The sequence below is a fragment of the Argentina silus genome (assembly GCF_951799395.1).
Source record: "Argentina silus genome assembly, chromosome: X".
Lineage (NCBI taxonomy): Eukaryota > Metazoa > Chordata > Actinopteri > Argentiniformes > Argentinidae > Argentina > Argentina silus.
The window spans coordinates 7,905,572-7,918,960 of NC_139653.1; the positions used below are offsets into that span (position 1 = coordinate 7,905,572).

The window sequence follows — 13,389 nt, forward strand, 5'->3', positions numbered from 1 at the left end:
CAGACTTAAACAATTGTGTTAAGTCTGTCAATTTGAGTCCATGTCCATGGCCATTGGTGGTGTAGATAATAATAATAATAATAATAATAATAATAATAATAATAATAATAATAATAAAAAATAGCTGTGAGCAGCCAACCCAGGCTCTAAGGTGTGGCGTAATGGCACAGCAGAACACTTGCAAAAATGACCATGATGTGTTTGAGTGACGGATATAGTTTTGTTCGCGTTTCCTGTGAAGTCTGAGAAATGCTCATAATGTATTCTGTTGTGTTTTCAATGTTGTAGCAGACTTAACATGATCTCCTCCGACGCTGCTTAGCGAATCTGCATGAAATTTGGTTTACATGATCTATGGACAAAGGTCTTTTCATGGAAAATGTTTCATATGATTTGCTAAAACCACTATAAGCCAAAAATGTAAAATAGCGCCACCCTGTGGTCAAATGCAACCATATTCTCCAGGTTGGGTGAAGACATACAAGTCAATTAGATTAAGAGATATAAATATGTGCTATGTGCTTGTTATAGCGCCACCATGTGACCATGTGGCAACCAACCATGTTATCACTATTTGTGGATGATGCATTGAAATGATTACCCCCCCCCCCCCCCCCCAAATTTGTTTTATATATATATATATATACTGCCATAATCAAATGTACAGTAAGGGTTGAATCCCCATATAACATGCTTGAGCATCCCCTGCTGGTCATTTTACCTCTGAGAAAGAAAAGAGAAATTCAATTCAATAAAAAATGAATCTACATACAACTGCACGTTAAGTGATCGACTTGATTCAGTGATTGCTTTGAAATCCTGAAATAAAGGCAACATTAGAACTATTAGAGATGAGCAATTGAAATGCTGTAACTCCATACTTGTATTAGTTACATATGGTTGAGGTGGCTGAGCAGTGTAATACAAAGGGTTAGAGATTGACATTACAGATATTATATACATACATTATATGATCTAGGCCAGAGTATGGTATGTATTTTATCATAGAGTATATCCATAATGTGATCTCATAGCACTGGTCCATACAGTAGACTTGGATATTTGCAGAATCATACTGTATGCATTTAAGAGTACTCAGGACCTATATCACAAGATCTCTGAGAGGACTAGTTTTGAAAGGTTTTGACTAGTTTTGTAAAGATTCCTCCATGATAAAGGCAGCTCAACCATGTTGTGTAAGGGAAGCAAGCTGCACACAAGCTCTCTGTGGCTTCAGTCTTCTCTGGAAGTCTTTTGTCATATTCGAAAGCCATTAATGCTCATTAGTTCAGTAATATATCAAGTGCACTCATCATTTTATAATTGTATGTACGCTTTCAGGGAAGTGATGTCACTGTCATCATACCTAGTGGAACTATGTCACTCAAGTGTACTAATAATACCACAGACTGCCTGACCTCTTATTACTGTATACCTAGTATTTGCAGCAAAATTGCAGCTCTGCGGAGTAAGGAGAGGAGAAAGCCACTCGCTGAGAAGAGTGGAGAGAGAGACTGGTTGAAAGTTCACCTTACTTACTATCAACATCTGTATTTACCTGCCTATATAGAATCCCAGTGAACATTTCACAGACCTTGGACGTTGATATCGCGTCCGTGCTCCTTTTTTGCCCTAATATCGACATTCAAGATGTGTCATCGAAAAGACCAGGCTGTATTTACTAAAACATTGAATTTGAACAATATGAACAATATGATGCAATATATCCATGGTTTTTAATCGATTTTGTTTGTTGATGCAAATGTGTATGGTGGTGGAGTACAGATAGAAGAGTAGTGGCAGTATATCAATGAAATGGGTTTGAAATATGACCATTGAAACCATGACCTAAAAAACTTTTTTTCAACAACCTCAAAAAGAATCAAATGGACATGAGTAAACTCACTATGAGCACTGTATTGGCCGGTCTTCTGACATCGGAGATCGACGTGATTTTGAACGTCCAACTAACGTAGAAATGTTCACATGGGATGTGCATCCATCACTGACTCGAGCAGAAGGAGCGAGAGTAGTGGGTGCATTGCGAGTGATCACACCAATGCACATTTATATCTAAAACAGTTAAACATGGCTCTGTCGCGGCAAAACCCCAGCCTGACCTGGCCCGAATCAATTGTGAGAAAATCAGACCAGGCCCGGCCAAGTGAATCGTGTCTTGTTTGGTTCGAGCTGAAATTTAAAACTCTTGTCTAAACCCATTAAAGACCGTGTGCACAGTTATTTTCAGGAAAACATTTAAGCAAAACAAATTGGGGAACCTCACCAGCGGAACAAATTCATATGTGAAAACGCAAAACGTCAGCCCCACCACATGAAGCTGAAGGAGAAATGTGTGCACTCCAAAATTCATAGACAGAACTCTGGATGCGAGGACTGACCATTGATAATATATAAATAACTGGATGTAGTGAACTACTGACCTCCTAATGGATTCCTAATGAGAGACGGGACTGTCGCAGTGAAGCGGGACACGATGGGCGCTGGCATAGCCTTGGCACGAACGCTGGCGCCAGTCTGTTGTTAAGTAAACGCCTTTTAGTCTTTTTCTGACCTGCTTCAGGTTCACTTTTTCGTGTATGCTTGTGGTGCCTAATTATTTGAGATGTTAATGTTGATGAACTTTCATTTCATTGTTCATGAAAATTTAATTTAGACGGAGCCTAAATTTCTACTATTTGTGGTTTTTGATAGGTTGGTAATTCAGATATTACTGTGCCATCTTTGGTCAAAGTATGGTTGACTGGATGAGAGTTGGCATTTTGCTCATGGGCCAGCTTTGGGATGTGATATCTGGGCTTGATATGTTCCTGTAGTTACTGGGCCATTTTTGGTTTAAATGTGGAAGACCAGTTCTGGGTGAAAGCTCTGGTACTGTATGTAGCGTATGGATATAATAACAGTTTGTTAATAGGCCACTGTAGGTCTAAATGTGGTACTGAGAGAGATTTGTCACTTGGCTTGAATTGCTTGAGGTATGTAGCCCAAATAAATTACTGTAGTTGCTGGGTCACTTGGATTAGCAGAGAAAATGCCATGAAAATGTTAATTCTGTGAAAGCTATTCCACGTCTCCCCTCATAACCTATGTTCCTCCCTCCTCTCCCCTTACTGGACTAGCCCTAACATGAGGAATGTTGATCCACTGCTGGGAACAATATAGCAATATTTAGTCCTAGTCAATGAGAAGATGAATCATACATTCTGTGACATATCTTGAGATGTATAAACTGGTGGTTTGGGTTTTCAAAGCACCTGTGAAATTGTCTCATACACAATCCCAAGTTATACCCCAAGCCAACAGTGTTTAGAAATAAACAGACCATTTGTCATCTACTCATCTCATCTGGTATAGAGGAGTTTGACTGTGGAACACTGACAGACTCATCAAAACCAGTTTAGAAACAGACCATCTAAAGAATTCTAGAGTCATCTCATTTTGATGAGTCTATCAGTGTGACCAGTAAAAAAAGCAGACTGACCAAATCTGAGCCAGTCAACTTGAAATACTGTAAGTCTAGATTTATTCAGACAGAACATCTGTGTCCCAGATCATGGCATTAACAAATTACTGGATTGATACAACAAAATCCTTAAAACAAATAAATAACCCAGCACAGCCTGGATTTGACCTGAATCTCTATATTTTGTGTGGTGAGTGTTGAGTCTCTGTTTTGTGTCGCTACTGCCCTCCTACTCTAATTGCTCAAACTGTTTGCCTTCCCTTAAATTATACGTTTGTGATGTTTATTGTTATAATCAGATTATTAGGTTATCAGATTAGTCAGATTCCTTATTTGGAAAGTAGTCTTTGGGGCCAGGAGAAACTAGGAAACATTGATATTTATAACTTGGAAACTCATTTTAGAAAGATGATACCAAGTTTCCCACTTGTATTAGAACTAACCAATAGGAAGTCTACACAAATAAATTTGAACTCTGAGGTTCCAATTTTTTCCGACTTGTCATTTACATTTTTACATTTACATTTACATTTTTGACATTTAGCAGATGCTTTTATCCAAAGCGACTTACAACAAGTACATTTGTTTAAAGTAAGCGAATCATCTATACATCAGTGATCATAAGCAAAATCTATGCTAGGACCAGATGCCATTGCCTTTATTATTATTATTTTTTATTATTATTATTATTATTATTAACAGTAGAGGAACTGTACAGAGGGGTAGTGGGGGGTGAAGAGGTCTTTAGGAGGGACAGTCAAAATATAGCCTGAAGAGATGGGTCTTCAGTCTACGGTGGAAGATAGGTAGTAACTCTGCAGTCCTGACAGCAGTGGGAAGCTCGTTCCACCACCTGGGCGCCAAGAGAGTGAAAAGCTGTGATTGAACAGCGCGACCGCTGCATCCTCACAGCGTGCCAGGTGGCCAGCCAAGGTGGAAGAACGGGGTGATCGGGCAGGGGTTTGGGGGATAACCATTGCTTGCAAGTAGAGAGGAGCTGTTCCTTTTACCGCCCAGTAGGTGAGCACCTGGGCATTCTGGATGAGCTGCAGAGGTCTGATGGTGGAGGTGGTGAACTCGTCCAAGAGTGCATTGCAGTAGTCAAGGTGGGAGATCACAAGTGCCTGGACCAAGAGTTGTGCTGCTTTCCTCATGAGGACTGGACTTATCCTTCAGATGTAGAGGAAGAATCTACAGGAGTGTGCTGTCGCTGTGATGTTCGCTGCACAGGACAAGTGGTTGTCAAGGATCACCCCAAGATTCTTGGCTGTCTGGGAGGAGTTCTCAACTGTGATGGAGAAGTATTGGAGTCTTGGATGGCATGCTTTCCCAGGGAGGAAGAGCAGCTCAGTCTTGTTAAGGTTGAGCTTGAGGTGGTGGGATGACATCCAAGCCGAGACATCTGCAAGACACGCAGAGACACGTGTCTCCACCTGTGTGTCAGAGGGGGGGGGGAAGAGAGAAAGAGTGGTAGGAAAAACCATGAGTTAATTACAGAGCCAAGAGATTCGTTATAGAGGGAGAACAGTAAGGACCCAAGGACGGAGCCCTGGGAGACCCCGGTGGTGAGGGCACCCGAAAAGGACAGCGACCCTCTCCACATCACCTGGTAAGAGCGATCAGCCAGGTAGGATGCAAACCAGGAGAGTGCAGAGCCAGAGGTGCCCAGCTCTGAGAGGGTGGAGAGAAGGATCTGGTGGTTTACTGTGTTGAATGCAGCGGACAGGTCCAGAAGAACGAGAACAGAGGAGAGGGAGGAAGCTCGAACAGAGTGGAGGGTCTCTGTGACAGAAAGGAGAGCGGTCTCAGTAGAGTGCCCAGCCTTAAAGCTGGATTGGTGAGAGTCAAGGAGGTTGTTTGGATGTTGAAGTCATGAATGCAGCATTATCCATGGTTTGGATTTGTTTAAACAAACTACTGCTAACATCAGCTAATTTTAGGCCCTGCTAACAAAGAAATTTGCTATGGCCATTCAACCAAGTTTTAAACAGCACAACCAAATCTACTCAAATTGTATCAAATTAAATACTTGGCTACATGTGAATTTGTGGTGATTTGGCCACAAATTTTAAACTTGGTCAGTATTTCCATAGCACTTTTTTTGTTAGCAGTGGCTACAATTAGCTAAAGATAGAATTGACTATTTTAACAAATCTGAATGGTAACATTTATCATGGCCTATAGATTACTTTCAGGGTAAGGGATCATCTGACTATCATGAAAAAGTCCTTTAATTGGGTATCTTGTAAAAAAAAAAAAAAAAAAAACTGCATAGTGAACCCAATTGAAATGTTGATGTGTCCCACTTGGAATAAAGGAACAGAACTATAGTTACCATACAAATATGAACTTTCTGACAATGCAACAATGATCTGGTTAGCATACAAAAGGCTGGATCTCAGCATACTCAACAGTACATATATAAATGGGCCCGATCTGGTTGCAGTACAGATGCCAGATCTTGACCACAATTTGAGTAGAACAGGGCCAGATCTAGTTGCTATAACTAAGCCAGATCTGACTGACATAACTAAGCCAGGCCGTTGCCACAATAGGCCAAGCCTGGGCCAGAATGTTTGTTCCCAGGGCCATTAGTGGAAAGGCTCTGTTGGCAGTGCCTATGCCCAATCCTCACCATGAAAAGGCCACATCTTGGCCGGCATGTTGATGTGGAGTACCACTTGGAATGATGGTCCAGAAGGGGGCCAGGTCAGATTTCCATTACTAAGCCAGGCCTTTGCCACAAGTAGGCCAAGCCTCAGCCAAAATGTTGATGTGGCTCATGTACAACTTTGAATCCAGATACTGGCCAAGGTCTGGCCTTTTCATGGCAAAGATAAGGCTTAGGAATGGCAGCCAGGGCCGGCTCACTTCTGGCCCGGGGAACAAAGTTGTACTTGGGACACATCCAGATGCTGGTAGAAAACAGATTTGGGCCAGATCTGGGCTGTAATTTCTTTGCTGACTGGGTAAGCTCATATAAGTAATATTCTTCAAGAATCAATGGGTATTTGAATATCATACATTCCAAAAACAGCTTCACAATTTCCATATAGTGGAGTGATACACACTCTTGTATTATCCCACAGTTCAGTCCTGTTTGTATTGTTCAGTGATTCACGTTACAAACGTATGTAAATTTGCTCCTACAGCACCATTAAAGTATAAGAGGTTTAATATCAACAAGACAACTTTAATGCATGCATTAATTTGTTTATTTATTGTATAGGTTAAGTGTACAGGCTCCGCGTTTAAAATTAATGTACAAAGAAGAAGTATCTAATCTTAAAGACAATTAACCAAGACCATGAATTTGAAGCAGAGTGACCTATTTTCTTTAGAAACTCTACATTGTACGTCAGTGTATCATAACTCATTTCTCCTCTTATGCATTTATAATCTTCAATATGTTACTTAGATCTTGCTGACTGATTCTTTCCCACCTCAAAGGAGGATAAGCAATCACATTTTATAAGGTAATTTACACTGAACTTTTCCATTGTTATGTTACATGCATTATTGCATTGAGCTATTGCATAAATAAGATATGCGCACAAAAGCTAAGTCAAACCTGCATAAGCGTCTGTAGAAAATGAAGAACAAATATTGTTATGAGGGCCCTACTTCAGCTTCAGGTTTATGAGAATGCCATGTAGGCCTACAATATATACAGTAATACTATACAAAAATCATATAAAACTGTGTAATACCAATGAACTCCACAGTCTAAACATTACTTAAAGTAGTGGAGATCCTTAGATTAGGATTTGGTGTTTGGTCCCTGTTTTGTGGGTTTTAGCTGCAGTTTCACAGATGGTAGTAAGGTCTCAGAACAAATCATATCATCAGTAGAAACAAAGACTGGGATATACAGTGCAATGGGAAAAGAAAATCATAACAATCTGCATAGCTTGAAAAAAAAACATAGAAATTACTGTCTTCACTTGTAAAGACATGGTGAAGTAAAAGATGGTCAATTCTTGGTCAGGGCCAGAAACTCTTCACGGGTCTTGGGATCCTCTTTGAACAGTCCCAACATAGCGCTCGTCACAGTCTTGCTGTTCATCTTCTGCACACCCCTCATCACCATGCACATGTGACTGAAACACATATTAGAAGAGTCCATGTTAAAATTGGTGCCCTCTTAGAAGCAATAGTACACTGTGTGTGCTCTTAAGATCTAAGCATCATAGCAAAAGCCATGGTGAGTTTAACTTGTGTAACATACTCCTGGTGAAGTCTGGTTAAAAATGTTACAATGTGGCACCAGTTATGTCTTGCCATTTATTTATAATAACACTTCCTTATGGGTATGCCATTTGTATTTTTACATACAGAACATAATTATGGGTGCAACATAATGAAATAAACACAGTATATGGACAGGTTAAGAAGACTATGGGTGGACACTCACGTTGCCTCAATGACAACTGCCACACCTGCCGGTTCTAAAGCCTCTAAGATGGCTGTAGCAATCTGCTTGATCAGACGTTCCTGCACTGTGGAGGAAACAAAAAACATTGGGAGCAGATACAATATTCATAAACTAAAATAAAAAACAAACTCAAAGGAAACTATATATAGAATATAGCCAAACTAAAATAATTCTTACCTTGAAGTCTTCTACTGTAGATCTCGACAATCCTGAAAGATTAAAAAAGGAAGAGGGAGGCATGGTCCTGGGTCTATGTACCCAAACCCCCATTGTGTATGTATATAATCACTGACTGTCATCACTTACCTTGCCAGCTTGCTCAGACCAACCACTTTATTATTTGGAAGGTAACCTATGTGGACCTGTGTTGATGAAACAAAAACACAACATTGTGAATTAATGTCCAATCATTATTCATTGACATCATCAAGTAATTCAAGTAATAACACTATGATTAGGTAAGTAGGCCTACCGCTGTTAGGATTCAGTACACTTTATGCTTCAAATATTCAAACTGACATGAAGAAATAACTTCAACTCATTAGTTGCATTACTTCCTAAATATATCACTGGTTGTCACCTTGCCAAAGAAGGGGACCAGGTGATGTTCACAGAGAGAGAACATTGAAATGTCCTTCACAATCACCATCTCGTTGTGGTTCTCATCAAAGATAGCATTGTTCAGTATATCTGGGGGAGGAGAGAGAGAAGTGGAACATGAGGATCAGAATGTTACACAATGTGAATTATTGTAGCCCAATTGTATAAAGGCTTTGCATTCTTTGCATCACAAAACACAATTCATTTATTTTGTCTCTATCTACCTTCGCAATGTCTAACTGAAAGTGTCAGTCATTTCACATCAAAGACATCGTGACATAGGGAGCACTATTGATTTAGGTTACAATGGAAAAAAGTAAATAGGCAACACATTTACCAATTATTCATTTAAATTGTTCTATCACAGACTACCATTATTACTTGCCATTACATCTTCAATAATTGCTTATGGGTTGTTTAAGCCACTGATATGTGGATTGATTATCCTTATTATAGTCTATTAATTCGATAAATGCTACAAAAATTAAAGAATTCATCAAAAATATTGAAGGACAGTCAATGTGCTCTCACCATGTACTGTCTCACCATAACCCTTGGTGAAGTACTGCATTGCTTTGGCCGCGCGTAATGGCGTGCGCAGTAGACCCTCACGGTTGGTGTCTTCTCCAAGTTCTCGAAGTATGGTGGTGTAAGCTCCTTCAATCGCCGTGACTTTACACACTTCCCCGGACTCCTTCAGGGATTTCTCCTGTTTGCGCAGCAATTCTGCTTCCTTTAACTCAATAGATGTTTCACCGTTCCCGTTAAGGTCTTCAGTGACTATATTTCCATTGCAGATGCTGTTGATGCCCATCTCTGATGTATTTTGGTACTCCATTTTACTAACACTAATACAAACTATTACTGTTACACACCTGTTACTGACTGTTACACACCTGTTACTGTACACTAAGATATGTTCCACTCACAGAGGACAAGGCAGTTGACTGCTGGTCTGACTGGTTATCGCAGGCCCTATTTATGGTTGTACCTATAACAGTTCAGTTCCAGTCATTTTGTCATGCAGTAAGCACATGGCTTTTCAGCAGAAAGACTGCCTTTTTTAGTGCTCCTCATTGGTCATTTTAGGCCAGCTTGATAGAGAACGCCACACCAATTGAGCCATCTAATCACCAATAATCTATTTGGTAGAACTAAAATCCGTTTGTAAAGTGTGAAACCCCGTGAGTGAAAATCCTGATATGTCTCAAGCTCCTCCTCTCTCAATGAAAACTGGTCCCAGTGGAGGAAGCTACAAAGGTCTAACAATAACATAATGAAATACACACAGTATATTGACAGGTTAAGAAGACTATGGGTGGACACTCACGTTGCCTCAATGACATCTGCCACTCCTGCTGGATCTAAAGCCTCTAAGACGGCCGTAGCAATGTGCTTAGGATAACAATCAGGAACAAGTTGGAGCTCAACCAGAATGTGGTTATTTAGTTTATTTTGTGGGTATTTATTTTGTGGCTCATAGTTTAGGTACAACTGATGAACAAACCCATGTCAGTTTAATCAGTTCTCTGTTACTTTGCCCCCCCATCTGATTTAACAAAACAAATTAATTTGCTGTGCTTTATGCTGTGCCTTTTTGTAATTTTAGCCATGTCTATGCATTCATAAGAGATTTGTACAAACTACTGAAGTAGGTCCCTTGTGACAGGAACACTGGCAGACGCTGGATTAAATCAATCCTGTGGAGCCAATTGATCAAATGTATCCTCATTCATACTGTATGTCCTGCCACATTGGCTGGGTACAGACTACAGACCTTTTTCCAACGAATCAGTGCATAGGCCTAGTATATCTGCTCTGCCCTGCCCTGCTTTGTGCTACCCTATTTATTGCTATCAGTTTGGACCATATTGCATATTTGCATTGAAATAATTATTCTTGATAATTGTATTGCAATTTGGACCCTGATTTTGTCTTATTTACACAGCTGTTATGTTTTACCTTTACCCTAACCTCAATTTAAATTGGGTGACGGACGAAGCATGTACACACATGGGACGACGCAACACTACAAAACGAGCAGTGGTCATTCACTGTCAGTGGAAGATGGCGACTTGATGAGACTTCGGGCGACACAACACTCGGCGATGGATTCCACTGCATACTTTGATTCCTTCTATTTCAGTGGAACGGTGGCAGAATGCTAGCTTGTTAAAGTTTACCACAGATTGTGGCATGTAAATTAGCTAATAAATCAGGACACAACATAAATGCAACCCATAATAATTGGGATGAACACATCTCGTCTAGGGCTCGTTAAAACGAATCCTGTTTTTTTTTAGTTTTTTTTTAACTTGCTGCAAACTAAGTGTAGTGGAGTAGAAACTCCCACGAGAAATCTACCCATTAAAACCTCGGTGGAGTCTCGAGACAAAATCTCACGCTGGTCTAACGGACGTGGATTTCACGCCCGTGGTGTAGCAGACCTGTAGGTCAACGTTAGATGTGAGTGAAATAATGTGCCATACTATGGAACACGTCTAGAAATCTCACTGCTGCCTGCCTCCTTTCAAAATCATTCCTGTACTACCCTCTGAGATTTCTAACGTTGAATTCTCTGTCTACTTTCTGCTGCATATGCTGCTAATCAGCTGACATCCTGCTCGCTCTGAGCGCAACTGAATACGACTTTGTTGGATGGAGATTCATTGACGCGTGTACGGGGCGTTTTTTTTTCTATTTTTCATGGGTACCCTGAAAAATAGAAAAAATTTAGTGATGATGACGAAAAGAAAAACACCATCCAGGTGGATGGGATATTTAGATAATGTGCCATTGGGTTAGGGTTGGCCAATCAGCATTTTACTATAAAATAATGAGTTCAATGTCCCACATCCTCCTGACAGTCCCATTTACTGCGCAGCCTCAGATAGTGTGTAGGCCTAGATCTGTGCAAACACACTGAAAGGTGACTCGTAAAATACCCAAAATTGCCACAGGCATCTGGTCTTCACGGTTTGTGGCTTATTTTGCACAAGGAAAATGGAGCCTAAGGTCTGAGCGTCACCAGACTGACTGTCCCGTGTTTTAAAGGAAGTGAGCATCTAACCAGGACAGGTCTGATATTGCTGATCTTAATCAAACCACACACACACACACACACACACACACACACACACACACACACACACACAGTTTAATCAATTCAATACAAACCTATAGCCTAACACATTTAGGAATCATATGTGTAGTCAGTTATGCAGCATCATTTAATACAGAAACTTGGCCTATATCAATACGAAAACCAGAGTTGTGTAACCTTGGTTTACAGCCAGTCACATTTGTAACCAAATAAGTTTGCTGTGCAAATGTTGTCTTAGCCTATTGGTGAAATTTGTGTTTGAATTAAAGGCATTTTATATCAATAGAGTTAGTACAATATTGGCACCCAAATATTTTTTTCTCTTTGGACACAGAAGGTGATCTCATCAAGAGAAAAGCCCTCTCTGCATGCAACAGGGACACAGTACCAGACATGTAAGAAGTATATTTCGCGAGGGGGTGCTGCCTAAAAGGTTGTGAGGGGAGTGAAAAATGTGCACATCACCTGCAATTCTGGTGATTTTTGATTGGAGAATAACATAGTGGTTAGTGTGAGTGAAAAGCATAAAATGATCACGTCTCAAGTAAATGACACAAGGCCTACAGCTGATTTACCCGAGTGCACCCGCCCGACTCGATAAACAGCTCTGATCATGAGAGTGTTGCATATATTTGTCAGTATATCCATCCCAACTCATCCAAACCTGCGCTACAATCTAGCGTGTCAACTTGCACCATCACACAAAGTGATCGCATATAGTAAGAGAAAGAAACATGAGAGCTGCAGATGAAGTCACCTGAACACCTCGCATTTCGGCTATTTGTCCTGATTCAGAAAATGACAGAAGATGCCCCCCCCCCTTTATGTACCCAGTGAAAATGTTGCCTATCACCTGTTAAACAAGCAATTCTGATGACTTTTGACAGGAGAATAACATTGTGGGTAGTGCGAGTGAAAAGCCGAGAATCCAACAGCAGTCACACAATTTAACCAGTAGCCTAGATGACGCACATAGACTTCCACATACTGTCACACACACACCATTAAAAGAACACGAGATCTAAATAAAATAAATAAAAAATCCACCCGCCATCCTTGCCACGTGCCTGCACAGTACTGTACAACAGAGACAACTTGTGTCTTAGTAAAACGTTTATGAATAAATGTCTTGCTTCATTCGATCACTCTCCTTTCATAGAGGGCCGCAACATCATCTGTGAGAGACAACATCATCTGTGAAAGGACAATAAATAAGATGAGTTTGAGAAAATAATGTTAATGACAGTGAAGCTGGTGTGAATGACGTCAACAACATCCAAATGTAAAAAGTAGTATGTCTAGTCACATTGGGGCTACTGCTGGCTAAGACAAGGGATGGTTGGTCAAGTTACTTCGAAATATATTTCATGATGGCTGTTTATACAATTATGCACCTGTAACATGTTAGCCTAAACAGTTCAATCAATAAAGACTACACATATAGCTACAGGAGGTCTGTGATAGCTATAGCTAGTCAATAGTTAGATAACTGTTATTCAACTTGTCAGCCAGATGACAACAATTATAGTGTGTGCAACTATTCCTGTTGAACTGACAGACAGCTTAGAAATTAAAAGTTATGTAATATCAACCACTAGGGGTCACTAATGTATCGTCCAAAACACACATTCACTAGTCCAGCGTTTCCCAACCGCTGTGCCGCGGCACACTAGTGTGCCGTGAGAGATCGTTGGGTGTGCCGTGAGAAATTATCCAATTTCACTTTTTTTTAATTAACATTTATTAATTATTATCTGCAAATAATATGCC

General features: G+C 40.3%; 1 protein-coding gene across 1 annotated transcript; it reads right to left on the reverse strand.

Moving 5' to 3' along the window:
• Window positions 1-7,454: 7,454 nt before the first annotated feature.
• On the reverse strand, window positions 7,455-9,354 carry LOC310823365 (GTP cyclohydrolase 1-like; the record flags this gene model as incomplete). The annotated part of the gene is made up of 6 exons (XM_083696208.1): window positions 7,455-7,581; window positions 7,896-7,980; window positions 8,094-8,125; window positions 8,223-8,278; window positions 8,497-8,606; window positions 9,048-9,354. The coding sequence occupies 6 exons, from the start codon at window positions 9,352-9,354 to the stop codon at window positions 7,455-7,457; spliced, it is 717 nt and encodes a 238-aa protein (XP_083552334.1).
• Window positions 9,355-13,389: the final 4,035 nt, after the last annotated feature.